We start from the raw sequence: 15,931 nt of genomic DNA on the forward strand, positions 1-15,931 counted from the left end.
TCTTAATAAGATCGTCAAAGTAAAGAGATTGAAAGATTTCAAATCTCATTTTCGTCCTGTTATTATTCTAAACGCGGTAGACATAGTTATTAGAAAATCTATATTCTCTCTCTCTCTCTCTCTTTCTCTCTCTCTCTCTCTCTCTCTCTCTCTCTCTCTCTCTCTTTCTCTCGTTCTTTCTAAAATCGTCATCGTCGTCATGTGTGCGTCTTTCGGTCAAGAAATGCGTCCTTTAAAAAATTAGTTGAAATTTCAGTCGCGAGGTCAACAATCATCGAAATTTCTTCTGATCGTTTTTTAATTATTCCTTATCCTCGATCTCGTGATAATCAGTGCCCAATAACGTCGATTTATCCTCTTCCTGTACTTCTGTTTCTGGTTCCTCAACGTCGTGCCGTTGCCGTCGTGACGCCTTTCGTTGAACGTAAAACATTAAGATGATACTCAGACTCGCTAATCCTGCCAATCCTGCTAGAAGGATGTACATCGACATTGGCATCTGATTTGGACCCTGTGAAGTTGGTAGTCTTCTTAATTCGATATAATAATCGTTTGTAATAACATTTAATAATTAAAATATTCAATGCAATTATCGTCATATAAATAGAAGGACGTTTCGTTTATTAAAATTATAAAAGAAATATTTTATATTTCAATTTTTAATTCATTGCACTCGAATAATTTCATATTGATTTAACGAATGAAAATTAATTTAATATGTCAATAATTATCGAACCATCCTTTTATAAATTAGAGTATATATATGTAGAATATATATGTATATATAGATATACAAGTAAATATATAGCACAATTTGTTAAACTTCAAGGCGCCATAAATCGATAATATATCGGTATAAAGTATACCATAGGTGTAGGTTAAATTCATATTGATATTCTCTACAATATTTGTTAGACTTGATATATCGATTTCCATTAAAAAAGAAAAAAATTGACATGACTTCTATATCTTGACAACAGTGACCTCTATGAGATAGCTGCAATACACATAGCCATTTTCCATCTCAAAATTTAATAATTATTATTTCAAGCATTTGTTTATAAAACCAATACGATCGGAGATATTTGTTCGCATCGTTTAATATTGGGACATCCTGTATATATTTACATATGTATATACTTTCTATAATTATACAGATTTATAATTAAATTAGAGATTTGAAGCAATCAATGTAATTCATATTTTATTAATTGACATGAGTAGATGGAAATTAATTATCGGATGGTACAGTGTGTTGTCGATCCGAGAGAGAAAGAAAAAAGAAAAATAGAAAAGAAAAAAGAAAAATATGATGACGATATTGAGACGCGAGGACTTGTTCTTATCAGAGGAATGTTTCGTTCGAGATATTACGCGTTCCAATCTTTCGCCGAAGAAAATAACGGAATCCCAATGGAGGCCGTACTAAAGAAAATAAGAAATGGATGCTATTTCTTCGTCCGTTTTTAGATTTACCTGTCGTGTTTATCGATCGTACAGAACGTGACTGTTTAAATGTCTGCTGCAATGGGATCGATATATACGAGTGTTTTAAATTAATAGCTTCGGAAGTGAAACGCGAGTTGAGAATACTCTAAGTCTTTCGCTAAAATCGAATTCGAAATTCCTTAGAGGGAAGATCTTTCGGAATTTCAAATGTATTGCACCTTGGCTAGAATACGAAGGATCGATAACCTATTTCTCCTAATAAGAAAAAGAAAAAGGAGAAACGGAAATGGATATGGAAAAAGGAAAGAAGAGACAACCGTGTATCTCTACCATAACCATTAATAAATAATATTTAACAAATATAATGATAATAATTAAAAGAAAAAAAAAAAAAAAAACAAAAAAAAAAGGAAAGGTATTTAAGATTTTTCTCCAACGATTAAATTTTATTATTACGAACTAACGACATTTACTAAAGGTTTCTCTTTACTCGCTCTTGAACAAGATTCTTTAATGAATAATTAATAATTTAATCGTTATCATTCCAAGAATATTATACTATGTTTGTCCAACAATTTCAATGAAAATTCGAAATTTAATACGAGCTAAATAAATTCAACGTCATTTTTATAAGATAATTGTATATTAATAAAAGTATTTAAAAATGTTGCATGAAACGCTGTTGCAGTAACGAAAACAAAAATAGAAAAAAAAAAAAAAAAAAAAAAAACAAAAAAGAAGAAAAAGAGAAAAGAAAGAAAATAAAGTTGACAGTATTTAATGTCGTTTGAAATGCAATAAAGACTTTATAATTAATTAACACATTTATCTCTTATTCTAGAAATAACTAGACATCATAAGTATCTTATGCAAAAAGAATAATATGAGTTAGAATCCCTTGACAAGTATATCTATCCATTTAAAGTCACCTGTTGAAATCGTACGATCTATCTAATGAATAAATTCACTAGATAATTCAATTATCGATAATCATCTATGTACCTATCTATCTATCTACCTATATATTTAAGCAAAAAGGGTCAAAGGAGAGAAAATAATACGGATGCAAGAAGGAACGGACGGTGAGATGACAAAGCCATTATGAATAGAATTCGATCGATCTCTGTAATCCTTATAGAATAGATTAGTATTTCAATAATACGAACGATTAAATTCAATATTGTCCTATTTTCAAAAGTTTAGTATCTTGCAGGGAACATCAATGAAAAGTGTCAAACGAACATTTAATAAAATTATGAGATATTTAAAATCAATAAAAATTATTGTTTTATATATTTGAAATGAAATTTGATGAGAAAATATTTGATAAAATCGTCATTCTTCGAATATTCAATTAATTGAATTTATACTTTAATGTAAGTATTAATTAAGCTAATTAAATTGTACGCGTATAATGAATTTCAATATTCATTAGTATTATTTATGTCGAATTTCTTTTAACAAACGATTTCATCATATGATATTATTACTTTTATATTAATAATATAATACGTAATATAATAATATATAATCACGATTATATTATCGCGAGTTCACGAGTAAAAAATCGAATATTAATAATAATATTCGATATTATATATATATATATCTACGTGTTTATAAATTATTTATATTAATATATATTAATATAAAAAGGATAAAGATAGATAAAGCTCACCTTCCATTGAAAGTCTGAAGAGGGGTCAGAAAAAAACCACTTGTGTGTCCATGGCTTGATCGTTCCTTCCGGTGTTTTAAAGATCAAACCTTCTAGACTTAGCCCATGGGCGAGAACGCTCGTCGTGATATTACCTTTTTTATACGAAGCTATCCCAGCTTTCATATACATTTGTGGTATCGTTTCATTCTCTCGTAACTTTAAGGTCACTCGTGGCATTTTTCCTTTCCTGGCCGTTCCAGAGGACGTTTTCGTCATTTCCGAGGGTTCGATGCTGCTCAACATGGACTTCGAGGATTCCGAGGATAGAGTCGAGAATGAGGAAGATTGAGAACTCGAATAAGAACTAGTCTGTCGTGTATTCATCGACGAATCAGTCGGAATTCTTGCTTCGTCCATAACAGTGTCCTCTGGAAATGAAGCAGATACGTTTGTTATTAACTAATAAGTAAATATTTATTTATGAAGTAGATACTTTCTATTACATTCCTATCTTATTCTTTCTATTATTTTATTAAAAAATCTTATCGAGTTCAAGTATGTACTTTGAGATAATATGATGACGATAGAGTACAGTGAAGGAAGAAAAAAAAAAGAGGATCGTTTGTAGTAATAAATTTTATAAAAGTAAAAGTGATAAAATAAAATCTGTTAAAAAGATAAATGAAATGTTTATAAGTAATCATTTTACACTAAAATTATTTAAGTCTCGATATAAACGCAGATATATCTATGCGTATAAGATATATATAGATACGTACCTGGTAATATGTTGTCGGTAGTGCTGTGAAATTATTTGTAGAAATAAACTGTGATAGTAAAAATAACAAAATAAAATCATCTGAATAATAAGTGAATAATTGTATAACTGATCGTATTACGTTTAAATTTCCTTATTGATATCATTTACATACATTTCTTCTGGTAAAATACAAAATAACATTGACGTTCAAACTTGTCATATGAAGTAATATTAAGTAAATTTATAATTTTAGATATTTATTCATTTTGAAGCATTTATATTTTTAAACACAATATATAATTAGGACATGCAGAAAAATATTAAATCATATTCAAATTTCATTAAATTAAATTCAAATCAAATAATTTCATAATATTAAAGCCAAAAAATTAATATTAATAAGCAACACGTTAATATATATATATATATATATATATATATATATATATATATATATGTACGTACAATTAGATATATGATTCTGTAGTATCATTTATAGAAACAAATAGTGATGATAAAAATGACCAAATATAGTTTATTAATAATATATATATATATAACTGATTTTTTTACTTTAATATCTCTTGTTTTATAATATTCTTAATATGTAACAACATGTTCGTATAAATATAAATATATATATATATATATGGATATATACCTGGAGATATGGTATCGGCAGGCTCAAAATCATCATTCCTGAATGAATCGATCGGCATCGTTCGATCGTCAAAATCTTTATTTTTTAAAGAAGCACTAGTCGACGTTATCATCATGGTCGTTGTCCTTGGCCTCGTCGTCGTGATCGGAACTTGGTATCTATTTTTCTCGGCTATCTCCTCCTCCTCTTCCTCTTCTTCTTCTTCTTCCTCTTCTTCTTCGCTGATCTTATCACTTTTCAACGCGTTTTCGGTTGTCGTTGACGTACTACCGGACGTCGACGTGCTAGTCGTTGTCGTTGTTGCCGTCGTCATCGTCGTCATCGCCGTCGCCGTCGCCGTCGCTGTTGCCGTCATCGTCGTTGTTGTTGTTGTTTCATAGCCGACCCTACCCATAACCAGTATCGTGCCGGCAAAGAGATTGTGATCGTTCTGATTGTTCAGGAATCGCGTTGCAACGCAAAGAAATACGACCACCAAAAGCGTGCATATCATATACTTGAGGAGTCTCAATGGTAATTTTCTGTTCGCCGGAATCGTCGATTTTGTCTGTGATAATCCGTTTGAAGTGAATTGATCACTTTGTGGTAAGATCATGTATTGTAGACTGGCATCGCCTTTTCTCACGGTTTTGTACATCCTTAGGAAGAAAAATTAATCCTATGGAAAAAAAGATTATTGCCTTTGTAATTTATAACAACTGTTTTATATTTTTAAAATCGACAAATTATTACAAACAATAATATATATATATATATATATATATATATATATTTATTAATATATAATAATAAATAATTTTAATAAATATATATATATATTTATTAAGATATATATATATATATATATATATATATATATATATATATATATTTATGCGGTTATCTATGTCAAATTGGAAAGGATATGGATACCAGAGGTAAAGCAAAGATATCGGAAATGATAAAAGGAACCATTTGTATTCTTGAAGATTTATGATATGTCGGTTTGTATGCTAAATGATCGGTAAATGTCTGAACATAATAAAAAAAATTCGATATTACTATGTTGATAATTTTATGATAAATATCGTTCATTAGATGATTTCTATTTCCTTTTCTTTCTATTCTCTCTCTCTCTCTCTCTCTCTCTCTCTCTCTCTCTCTCTCTCTCTCTTTCTTTCTCTCTCTTTCTCTTTCTCTCTCTTTCTCTCTCTCACTTTTTCTCTCTTACTCTAAAAGAAAGAGACCACCTTCGCGTCGATATGTTAACAGAGAAAATTCGACAAAGATGTCGTCTAGATCTTAAAAAATGAAACCAATGATTAAAATAAAATTTTGGATCTACGTTGATTACGTACAATACCCATCCGTAGTACTCACGAGTAAAGAAATGCGAAAGAAGATTGTACGTAGTCGCAGAGAAGAAATTTGTTCGCTCGTACGGTCGACGAAACTACGCGACGATTCTTGGGAACGTAGGGAGAAAACAGCCTCGTCGGCTGTGAGGGAAATTCTCCTCGGGCCTGGAAAATGCGCAGATGCGAAGGAAGAAAGGGGGGTCAAGAAACACCATGTTAGGGCGCATGCGTTATCGACGAACTTCCGGAAATGGGATGCAATTTGAACGTCTCTGACTACAAGGAAAAGGGCTCGAAGGTTCATGAACGACAAAATAAGAGAAAGAGAGAAAGAGAAAGAAAGAGTGAGGCAGTGTGTGTGTGTGTGTGAGAGAGAGAGAGAGAGAGAGAGAGAGAGAGAGAGAGCTTCTTTGACTTATTATTTTTTTTATTTTATTTTTTATTGTAATTTAACATTACAAAACTATAATTTCTGTACAATAAAAAAAAGAAGGTTTTAACGATTATATTTTTCCCAATAGTTTTTTTTCCGATTTAAACTACAAGAGATCATTAAATGATAAGATAAAACGTAATTTTATAATCTTCTCATCGATAAAAAAATATATCTATGGTATATTATAATAAAATAGATGTATTATAGATGATATTTAAAGATAGTAGGATGAGTTTCATGACACACAGGTACGTAATCGATATCGGTCGAATATCTCTTATCGTATATAAAATCTTTTATAAAGTGAAAATTGTAGGAACTATTGAATGATTTTTATTCCTTGGAAGACTCAATTAAGCGTAGAATTAATTAAAAAAAAAATAACATTGTTTTCATCAAAGTGACGATTTATTTTCATTGCATCGTGGGCATTGCTGTTGACGAAGCGATGTTGCTCGCATCTCCTGATCGCCATAATTGCGTTATCGTCTTCGTTTGTGTGTAGAAATTGAAAGCCTAAAAACATAATCGTCGTTTATTTCATTGAAATCATAAAGAGTGCATGACATACGTTATAAATCAAAATTATTATCTTACGTATTTTCCGTAGAAATGATTGTCCCCGAGAAAAGATCCTTTATTACCGGTGAAACTAAACATGGGCAATGGAACAGGAATAGGAACGTTCACGCCAACTTGACCAGCTTCAATTCTATCAACGAACTTTCTTGCGGTTGCACCATTATTAGTAAATACGGCAGTACCATTGCCATAAGGATTTTTATTGATAATATCGATGGCTTCGTCCAAAGTATCGGCGAACATGCAGGAAAGAACTGGTCCAAAGATCTCTTCCGTATAACATTTCATAGATGACTGTGAACAAGAGATAAATGAAATGATACAATAATGAAATGAGAGAAAACTTTATTTTTTATTATATATGAGAATCAATTTAAATGTTAACAGGTAGACGTTTAAAAGTTATTAAGTAAATTTTGGTCACGATTATATTTAAACGTTTTCCTTTAATAAATTATTTAATTTCATGCTAAATACAGCTAAATAATATAACCACGAAATGTATATAATAAGCATACGTTATGATTTAACGAACGTATTAATAGATAAAATGAAAATGATAAGGATCAAGATATACCTTGACATCGGTTAAAATAGTTGGCCCAATAAAATTTCCACGTTCATATCCTGGAACAACGATTCCTCTTCCATCGAGAGGAAGACCAACACCTTCTTTCACACCGGATTCGATTAAATTACATATCCTTTGTTTCGATTGCGGCGATATAACCGGTCCAAGGTCTGTACCGGGTACGTGTCCGGCATTGACCTTTAATCTCTTGGCAGCCTCAACCAACTCCCCTATCCATTCTTTCGATTTACCAACGAAAATTGCCACGGACAAAGCCATACACCTTTGACCGGCTGCACCGAACGCCGCGCCAGTTATTTGCGAAATTGTTTTATTTTTATTCGCATCCGGTAGCACCACACAATGATTTTTTGCTCCCATATTACATTGCACACGTTTACCATGCGCACTACTCTGTTTGTATATGTATTTACCCTAAAATATGAATCGTTAATAAAGTGATCATGTGCTAAACGATTTTATAATTTCATTTATATTCATCGAATGCTAATAATATTTAGAACATTTCTCGCTTTAAGATCACATTCAATATTTATTTATATCACACAAGCTCAAGAAATTTTATAAATTATTCAAAAAATAATAAAAACGAAAAGGAAAAAAAAAAAAGGAGATCAAATCAATCCTCTGTGATCCAATTTTTTGTTTATACAAAAATGATGTAATGCAAAAAAGTTTTGATATTACTAGATACAATTACACTATACTAAGTATAAGAGATGCACTTTAAAAAATAAAAAATAAAAAATAAAAAAATAAAAAAAAAAAAAGTAAATAAATAAAAACTTCAGATATGAAGTAATAATTCATTTTGTTTCGATGAAACGACATCAAAATATAGAACAAAAAAAAAAAGATATAGATATATCCACAAATATGTATTATCAAAGTTACACAATGTTCTAAAGAATTAATTATTATGTTTATTAGAAATTATCTTTTATATGATTAAAATAATAAAATTAAAAATAAATAATATTATATAGCCCCCATATTAAGCTTTGAATGTTCATTCAAGAAATTATTATGAATGTTTTAAACTGTATATACAACTGAACGATAGAAAAAAAAAATGAAATTAATTGTTATAAGAAAAAAGTAATTAAAAAAAGAATCATTAATTAACATTCAGTATATCTCTTTTATATTTACGTACTGCTTGATCCGAGCCGACAAATGACACAGCCTTGATATTTGGATGTTCACAGATGAAGTCGACCGCAGCATGTTGTCCATGAATGACATTTAAAAGACCTGGTGGGGCACCTGCTTCCGTAAAGAGATCAGCAAGGATCATCGAAGCTCCTGGTACACGTTCTGAAGGTTTTAAGATTGTCGTGTTGCCACAAGCAACGGATACTGGAAACGACCAAAGTGGGATCATAGCGGGAAAATTGAACGGACATATGGAAGCCGTCACGCCAAGAGAAATTTTATAAGAAATTATATCCATGTCCGTGGCAATATTAGGCGTTGATTCACCCATTTGTAATATTGGAATTGACGTGCAAGCATCTACGACCTCTGTAAATAAATTTATAATTTTTTAATTAATTATTAATGAATAATCTTATTCGTAATCGAATACAATGAAATATCTTATTAACAAACGAAAAGCTATGTTTTAACTCACATAACTTTATTTTTTTTATTTATATATTTTATATATTTTTCATAAGAATATAGAAATATTTATTTCAATATTCTAATATTTTAATATTTTAATATTTCTAATATTTAATATCTCTGTAACGTTTAATATCTAATATTAAAATATTATATTATTATCCTTATATAATCGACTTTTATGGATCATTAATCTTTTTGTTATTTTAATAGTTTAAGTTAAATTTAATTTTTATTTAACGAACTTACGAAGACCACGAAGAATGTCACCTTCGGCATCAAGCGTAGTCTTGCCATTTTCCTTCACCATATTTTCCGCTATTTCTTTCTATAAATGATCGTGAAAAATAAATCAACATGTCAACGAATAAGATCGAAATTCTTAATTTATCCGTTGATTTATCCCGATGTATTTATATATCGATTAATTTATTAATTATGATCGTTATCGGTCGGAGCGAAATATTTTCATTTCTATCATTACTATTATTGCATAGAGTGTGTCTTGAAAGTCATGAATCAAACGAAAGAAGGTGATAGTAGAGTTGATTTCTAATAAAAAAAAAAAAAAAAGGTCGTTTCAAGTTTATAACAATTTTTATAATTCATTTCTGTTTTACTATTAATAATAATAAAAAAAAAAAAAAAAAATTTAAAAGAACCGATTGCGTTTTATGACTTCTTTTTTTTCTTTTCTTTTTTTTTTAAATCTACTCAAAAATATTCGAATATTACAATAAATTTTACAAAGTTAGCCCTAGATTTGTCACAAAATTAATAAAATAAGATATGAGTTACAAAGACGTTTGTATGCGACAAGAAAAATAAAAAATCATTCATTTTTTTTTATTTAAAAAAAAAAAAAAAAAAAAAAAAGACGTTAAAAATATCTTTATCCTAAATAATGTCGTCTCTAATGTTAATAATTGGTACAGTCGACAAAAATTCTCCTTGATTTATGTCAAAGGTCTAAGAAAAAAAAATGCGTATTTTTGAAAACGATTAGGGATTGGATAATTATAAATATTTTCTTTTTTTTTTTTTTTGTTGCAAATGATTTACCCTATCATTTCCACTTTCGTTTGTCGATTCATGATTTTCTGATACCCCGTACATATTATACAGGGTACATATTATATATATATATATATATATTATATGAGAAGTATTTATATAAATATATAAACAAATACATATATATATATATATATATATATATATATATATATATATTATATCTACAGGGTGTTTATATAAAAAAATAAATAAATAAAAAATATATATATATATATATATATATATATATATATATATATATATATATATATATATATAGAGAGAGAGAGAGAGAGAGAGAGAGAGAGAGAGAGAGAGAGAGAGAGAAAGAAATATGAACGAACCGAGTGCTCTCGTATAAGAGCCTGATACTTGAGCATTAAATTTTGCCTAGTGAGTACGCTAGTGTTCCGCCACTTCTCATAAGCGTTTTTCGCACTCTCAACGGCTCTTTCCATTTCTTCCTTCGTACATTTTGGAGTACGGCAGATAAGTTCGTTCGTAGCGGGATCATGTACATCCGTGAATTCCGTCGCTTTGGATTCTGAAAAAAAAAAAAAAAGGGATGAAGAAGAAGAAAAAAAAAAGGAAAGAAAAAAAATGATCGCGCAGTTTTTCTTACGTCGATAAAAAAGATTCCTGTATAAACGTTATAATGATCGAAGGAACTTTTGATTTTCGACTACAGTTGCACAATGTTCGATGGAATATCATTTATTATTATTGATTGGAAATAATTAAAAATAAATTCAATCAATTTAATTATTTCGTACGGATTTGGAAATGCGTATACAAGTGAATTGGATTCGATAAAAGATTAACGATGAAATAAATTAACATTTAATTAAAATAATTACCAACGAATTGTCCGTCGATGTACATTTTAACAGTTGGTGGACTTGAACCGTATAACCTTGAAATATATCGTGCCTGAAATATTATTTATCTTTTCGTTTCTTTTTTCGTATGAACTATAACAATAAACATTCGAATATCTCTTTCGACGATTAAACAATGTTATTCGATGCTCTCTCTCATTATGCGATAAAATGTCTCTATTACGTTTTTCATACGATCTGTTAATTATGTTCTTTTGATATAATAATGATAATCTTTATTGACTAAAGACGATGACAATAATGTCATTAATAACTCGACCGAATCGGTTTATTATAAAAAAGAAAAAAAATATTTCTAACTTTATTCTAAAATATATTCATTTTATTCATTTATTCATTTTATAAGATTCATTATTGAAATAATATAAAATTTGACACGTATAACCTCAACAATTGTAATTTGCATTTTATTAGATCAAACGATACTTATAGTAAGAATCAGCTGCTTGAATTTTTTTAAGAGAATAAAAAGAAAGAAAGAAAGAAAGAAAAAGGAAAAATAAAAAATACAATAGAAAGAAATCAACGTACTCATTATTTTAATTTGTATAAATCGAAAGACATTTTTTATCCTCACGCAAAAACTTTATTTAAAATTATATTGCAACGTCATCAACGAGTTTAAATACACAACTCTATAATGGAGCCAATTGAGTTCACACACAACTTCAACGATTGGCTGTCATTGTTTCACGAGTATTAAGATCATTGATTAGAAATGTAAGGTGTATCTACACTTAACGAAAACAAAAGAAAAACAAAAGAGAAAAAAGAAAATATTGTGAGATAAAAAATCGAACGAATCGAAAAATGTGATCTATTTTCTATATCTGGGACATTATAACAGACGATAAGATTCTTTTTTTTGCTTTGGTATAAAGAAAACAACAAGATAAATTATAAGACATAATACTGATTTTACGATGATCATTATCTATCTCTATATTTTCATTCAGAACAGTCTGATTGTTTTTTTTTTTTTTTTTCTTTTCTTTCTTTTATGTCAATTAAAATTTACAATCGAGTTCGTTCGTTTCATTTTTTTTTATCGAGTACGTCCACGTGTCGTTATTTTTGATCGTTCGTTCTTTTATTGGATCTTTTCGTTCTTTCTTCGTTTTTTTTCTCTTCTTTTCTTACGTTCCTACCTCGCACTTAATAATCCTCGTTAGAAGCGCCATATTTTATTCGCGAGACAGTTCATACGTTGCAACGAAAACTGCTCATATAGAACTGAACGGAACCCACACAAAACACTGACGGAGACGTTCCTTAGCTTCGTCGCAATCGAATTGACGAGATCGATGTTTTCAGAATGATTAGTTAATTCTCGTGTTTACAATATGGCCACCTCCTATCTAAACTACTATTAAACGAATACATCATCCTATCTTTCTACTTACGATCGATGTTTCTCATGCGAGACTAACTTAAACTCGAAACTCGAGTCGAATTTCGATAATCGTTGTTTTTTCTTTCATTATGTACATTATCGCATCCATTTGTTTATGCGTTTTTGATCATGAAGAAAATTATATATTAAATATTTATTATATCACGAATTACTCGAAGAATAAAATAATAATGGTTTAATTACTTGATCCAACTACTTGTGTTCCTACGTTAAGAGTACGATATGTTTCAGCTTATCTATCGATAAAAATAAAAATCTTTGAAAGATTATAGAATATAACTATGAAAGTAGAGCGATCGTAATTACGGAATGATAAATTAATAATTAATTAATGCCAGATTAGAAGTTAAAATTGTATTTAACTATTATCATTTGTTGTTTATAACAACGGTTAGATGTCGCTAGTACGATGATTTTTTTCAGAATGTTTAACAGAACTCTTCATTACCGAGCGATGGTAATTACCGACGGTCAGTAACATATTACGGTATTTTCTATATTTTGTAAAAACCATTTATATCTTCATTTATTTTTTCATAACAATTTACTACTTTTAAAGAATATCTAAGATTAAAGGTATTTAATTAATGTTATTTTTAATAGAAATATATATATATATATATATACATATATATTCCGTCTTAACATTCTTACGTGAAAAATAACGATAATGAACAAACAAGGACAGGGATAAAAGAACAAACAAACACACAAACAAATAAAAAAGAAAGGAGAAGAACAAAAGCACAAAAAATAAAGATGGATATGGCAGCTGAGTCAGCAAATGTCAAATGCGAAAACTTTCGCGAGATTTCTTTTTTATTCTTCCTTTTTCTTTTCTTTGTTTTTTTTTTTTTTCAAAATTAAAGCGAGCGAGCAATAAAGAGACTGGACACTGTCAAGAGTCTCGTGCTTTTCTACGTGGGCGGAAAATCATGGCACGACGACGGACACCATGAGTCGGCGTACTCCTTCTCGCTCTTATCTTTATCTCTCTTTCTCTTTCTCTCTCTGTCTGTCTCTCTTTCTCTCATAAACACAGGCATACATACATACATACGTACGTAGGTATGTACGTACGCACGACATGCAAAACGCGTATCTGGGACTCGCGAGCTTTTGCGCACTAGATTCGCCGTGAACCATCGAAGCATGGTTTTATGTCCACAACTTGATCAAGTCCACTTGAAAATTGCATCCTGTATTCGTATTCGAATTGTACAATAGTTTTTCCTCGGTAAACTATTCTACATATATATATATATACACATGTATATATATATATATATATATATATATATATATATGCGTGTCTTTATGTAAATAAAAATAAAGTCCACCGTTTTATTATACGTTAATATAATACATACATATATATATATATATATATATATATATATATATATATATATATATATATATAGTGTGACTCAGAAAAATATGATATCATATTTTTTCTCAAAGTAACAAGTTCAACTTCTTTTCCTGTGAAGGAACGAATAAATCTATAGATAAACTTTACTCTGAAATACATATGACAACAGTTTCTAAGTAAATGAATTTCGAAGTATAATCTACAATAAAATATAAATTCAGTTTCGTTTGAATTCAATTTTGTGTTGAACGATTAAAATCTTTGTATATCGTTTATCTCCGTGCAATAGTAAAATTTTTGTTCAATATTACGTTGAACATTTTCCAATATGTCAGATTTTAATCTGACAATATTTTTCGATCAACAAGCGCTGTTGGAGTTTTTCTATGTAAATCGGTTGAAACATTTAGATTTTCTTGGAAATCATTGAGTTAAGATTAAAAAAAAAAAACAGAAAAAAAAAGAAAAAGTAGAAAACAAAAAGAACACCATTGTAGTGTATTAACAAAGAGTATTAAAAGATCTTAATAATGATATGCCACTTGACCTTTGTTGGCACTTAAGATTTTTGAGAGGACTGTCACCCCTCTTAAGGGGTTAGCCCAAAGCATATGAATTTATGACAATGATCTGTGTTACTCGGAAACAAGATTGACCTCTTTCAATTTTTTCTTTTTCGAAAAAAATCACTTGATTTCATAATAATAATCCTAGAAGACATTTTTCGGGACACGTCTATATAGGACGTTCATATTTGAGATAACTCAAATATATATAAAATATAAAAAAATATAATATAATACAAATACATATAAATATACATATGTATATATACTTTTATATAAATGGAGAATGAAGTAACGTATATATTGTGTTAGTAGATCATATAAGTAGATCATATAGTATATTTTATAGTACCATACATATTAAATTAAGTATGCCATCTAATCGCAATTTCAAGATCTACAATTAATTTTAACGAACTCAAGCAGCTTTCAAAGATCCTACGATCGTTTTTTATGAGTCACTCTATGTACATACATATCTATGTAACGTACTTACATACATTGTACAGGTCGCTGACTCGGCAAGCTCGTCGATGACGGAAGTCGTCTCGGTGGAACGTTAAAAGGTCGTCATTTTTAAACAATACTGAGACCCCCATCTCTTGTTAATTCATTCGTTCTTATCAAACAAAATAACAAAATACAGATATATGAATATATATATAAAGTAGAAAGGATAGAAAAAAAAAGGAAAAGAAAAAAGAAATTCTGTATGTACACACGTTACAATGGACTGACAAATAATTTCGAAAGGAATAATTCTCAAATCATCAAATGACTTTCGACATCAAATGACTTTCAAGCATCGAGAACGATCAAAATGATTGTGTTATCGTCGTTTGTATGACCAAGAACTATCGTGTAAAGTATTTCGTAACAAATCGCTTTTGTATGTGCTCGGCTTGAATATTAAATTTGTCGAAGCGTCAAATCGACTAGATAGTCCGCGAATTAAATGACCTCTCTTTCCCTATCCCCACCCTACCCCTATTTCTTTCCCTTCACATTACCCTCTCCTCTTGCATCCCCTTGATCCCTTTCCTCTTTCAACATATCGGATTTTATTCTACCGCCCGTTCTCTATTCTATAAATAATTGAATTCAATCGAATTCAACGATATTCATCTATGTAATATGCGTAATAAAATATGTGATAAATATTTTAAGTTATTTTCCAAGTAATATAACGAATTTAACGAAAGAGATTAAAATACAATTTCTAATTACATATGGATGAAATGATGATGAGATAAAGAGATAAAGATATAAAGATAGAGATAACGATAAAAAGAGAGAGGGAGAGAGAGAAAAGAAAGGAAAAAAAAAGAGAACTTTCATCGTAATACCTATCAGTTAATCATACAAAAGTCATCTAACTGATCTTACGATCGTAACGACTTTTTTATTATTTGCAAAGAAAAAAAAAGAAAAAAAAAAGAAAAGAAAAGAAAGAAAAAAAAATGTCAGCTCGCGGCGATCCTTGAAGCTGGAAGATTAACGCGATATATATCTTTAGAA

General features: G+C 29.4%; 2 protein-coding genes and 1 long non-coding RNA gene across 7 annotated transcripts; 1 reads left to right on the forward strand and 2 right to left on the reverse strand.

Annotated features, from left to right (window-relative positions):
* Positions 1 to 3,336: 3,336 nt before the first annotated feature.
* On the reverse strand, positions 3,337 to 6,175 carry LOC124951962 (bypass of stop codon protein 1-like). Of its 2 annotated transcripts, none has more exons than XM_047501118.1 (4): positions 5,890 to 6,175; positions 4,531 to 5,188; positions 3,889 to 3,911; positions 3,337 to 3,537 (listed from the first exon to the last, which is right to left on the reverse strand). In XM_047501118.1, the coding sequence occupies exons 2-4, from the start codon at positions 5,165 to 5,167 to the stop codon at positions 3,490 to 3,492; spliced, it is 708 nt and encodes a 235-aa protein (XP_047357074.1). In that variant the 5' UTR covers positions 5,168 to 5,188; positions 5,890 to 6,175; the 3' UTR covers positions 3,337 to 3,489. The 2 variants fall into 2 exon arrangements, with proteins under 2 accessions (XP_047357074.1, XP_047357075.1); XM_047501119.1 differs by having other exon boundaries at positions 3,427 to 3,537; positions 3,889 to 3,936; positions 5,890 to 6,174.
* LOC124951963 lies at positions 5,420 to 7,933 on the forward strand. Its single transcript, XR_007101772.1, has 2 exons — positions 5,420 to 7,272; positions 7,365 to 7,933. It is a non-coding gene; the product is annotated as an uncharacterized LOC124951963 (long non-coding RNA).
* LOC124951961 (probable methylmalonate-semialdehyde dehydrogenase [acylating], mitochondrial) lies at positions 6,621 to 12,359 on the reverse strand. Of its 4 annotated transcripts, none has more exons than XM_047501113.1 (8): positions 12,207 to 12,359; positions 11,017 to 11,089; positions 10,504 to 10,703; positions 9,353 to 9,431; positions 8,634 to 9,001; positions 7,463 to 7,891; positions 6,901 to 7,179; positions 6,621 to 6,819 (listed from the first exon to the last, which is right to left on the reverse strand). In XM_047501113.1, the coding sequence occupies exons 1-8, from the start codon at positions 12,237 to 12,239 to the stop codon at positions 6,718 to 6,720; spliced, it is 1,563 nt and encodes a 520-aa protein (XP_047357069.1). In that variant the 5' UTR covers positions 12,240 to 12,359; the 3' UTR covers positions 6,621 to 6,717. The 4 variants fall into 4 exon arrangements, with proteins under 4 accessions (XP_047357069.1, XP_047357071.1, XP_047357073.1 ...); XM_047501115.1 differs by having other exon boundaries at positions 11,017 to 11,072; positions 12,207 to 12,341; XM_047501117.1 differs by lacking the exon at positions 11,017 to 11,089 and having other exon boundaries at positions 12,207 to 12,347.
* Between the last annotated feature and the right edge of the window lie 3,572 nt (positions 12,360 to 15,931).

The sequence above is a fragment of the Vespa velutina genome, chromosome 10 (genome assembly GCF_912470025.1).
Source record: "Vespa velutina chromosome 10, iVesVel2.1, whole genome shotgun sequence".
NCBI lineage: Eukaryota > Metazoa > Arthropoda > Insecta > Hymenoptera > Vespidae > Vespa > Vespa velutina.

Coding starts and splice junctions, on each gene's coding strand:
- LOC124951962 (XM_047501118.1), bottom strand. CDS start 5,167: ATGTACAAAACCGTGAGAAAAGGCGATGCCAGTCTACAATACATGATC. Junction 3,912..4,530: donor TGCCGATACCATATCTCCAG/GTATATATCCAT, acceptor ATAATTTCACAG/CACTACCGACAACATATTAC. Junction 3,538..3,888: donor TACCGACAACATATTACCAG/GTACGTATCTAT, acceptor CTTCATTTCCAG/AGGACACTGTTATGGACGAA.
- LOC124951961 (XM_047501113.1), bottom strand. CDS start 12,239: ATGGCGCTTCTAACGAGGATTATTAAGTGCGAG. Junction 9,002..9,352: donor TGACATTCTTCGTGGTCTTC/GTAAGTTCGTTA, acceptor ATTTATTTACAG/AGGTCGTAGATGCTTGCACG. Junction 6,820..6,900: donor ATCATTTCTACGGAAAATAC/GTAAGATAATAA, acceptor TTATGTTTTTAG/GCTTTCAATTTCTACACACA.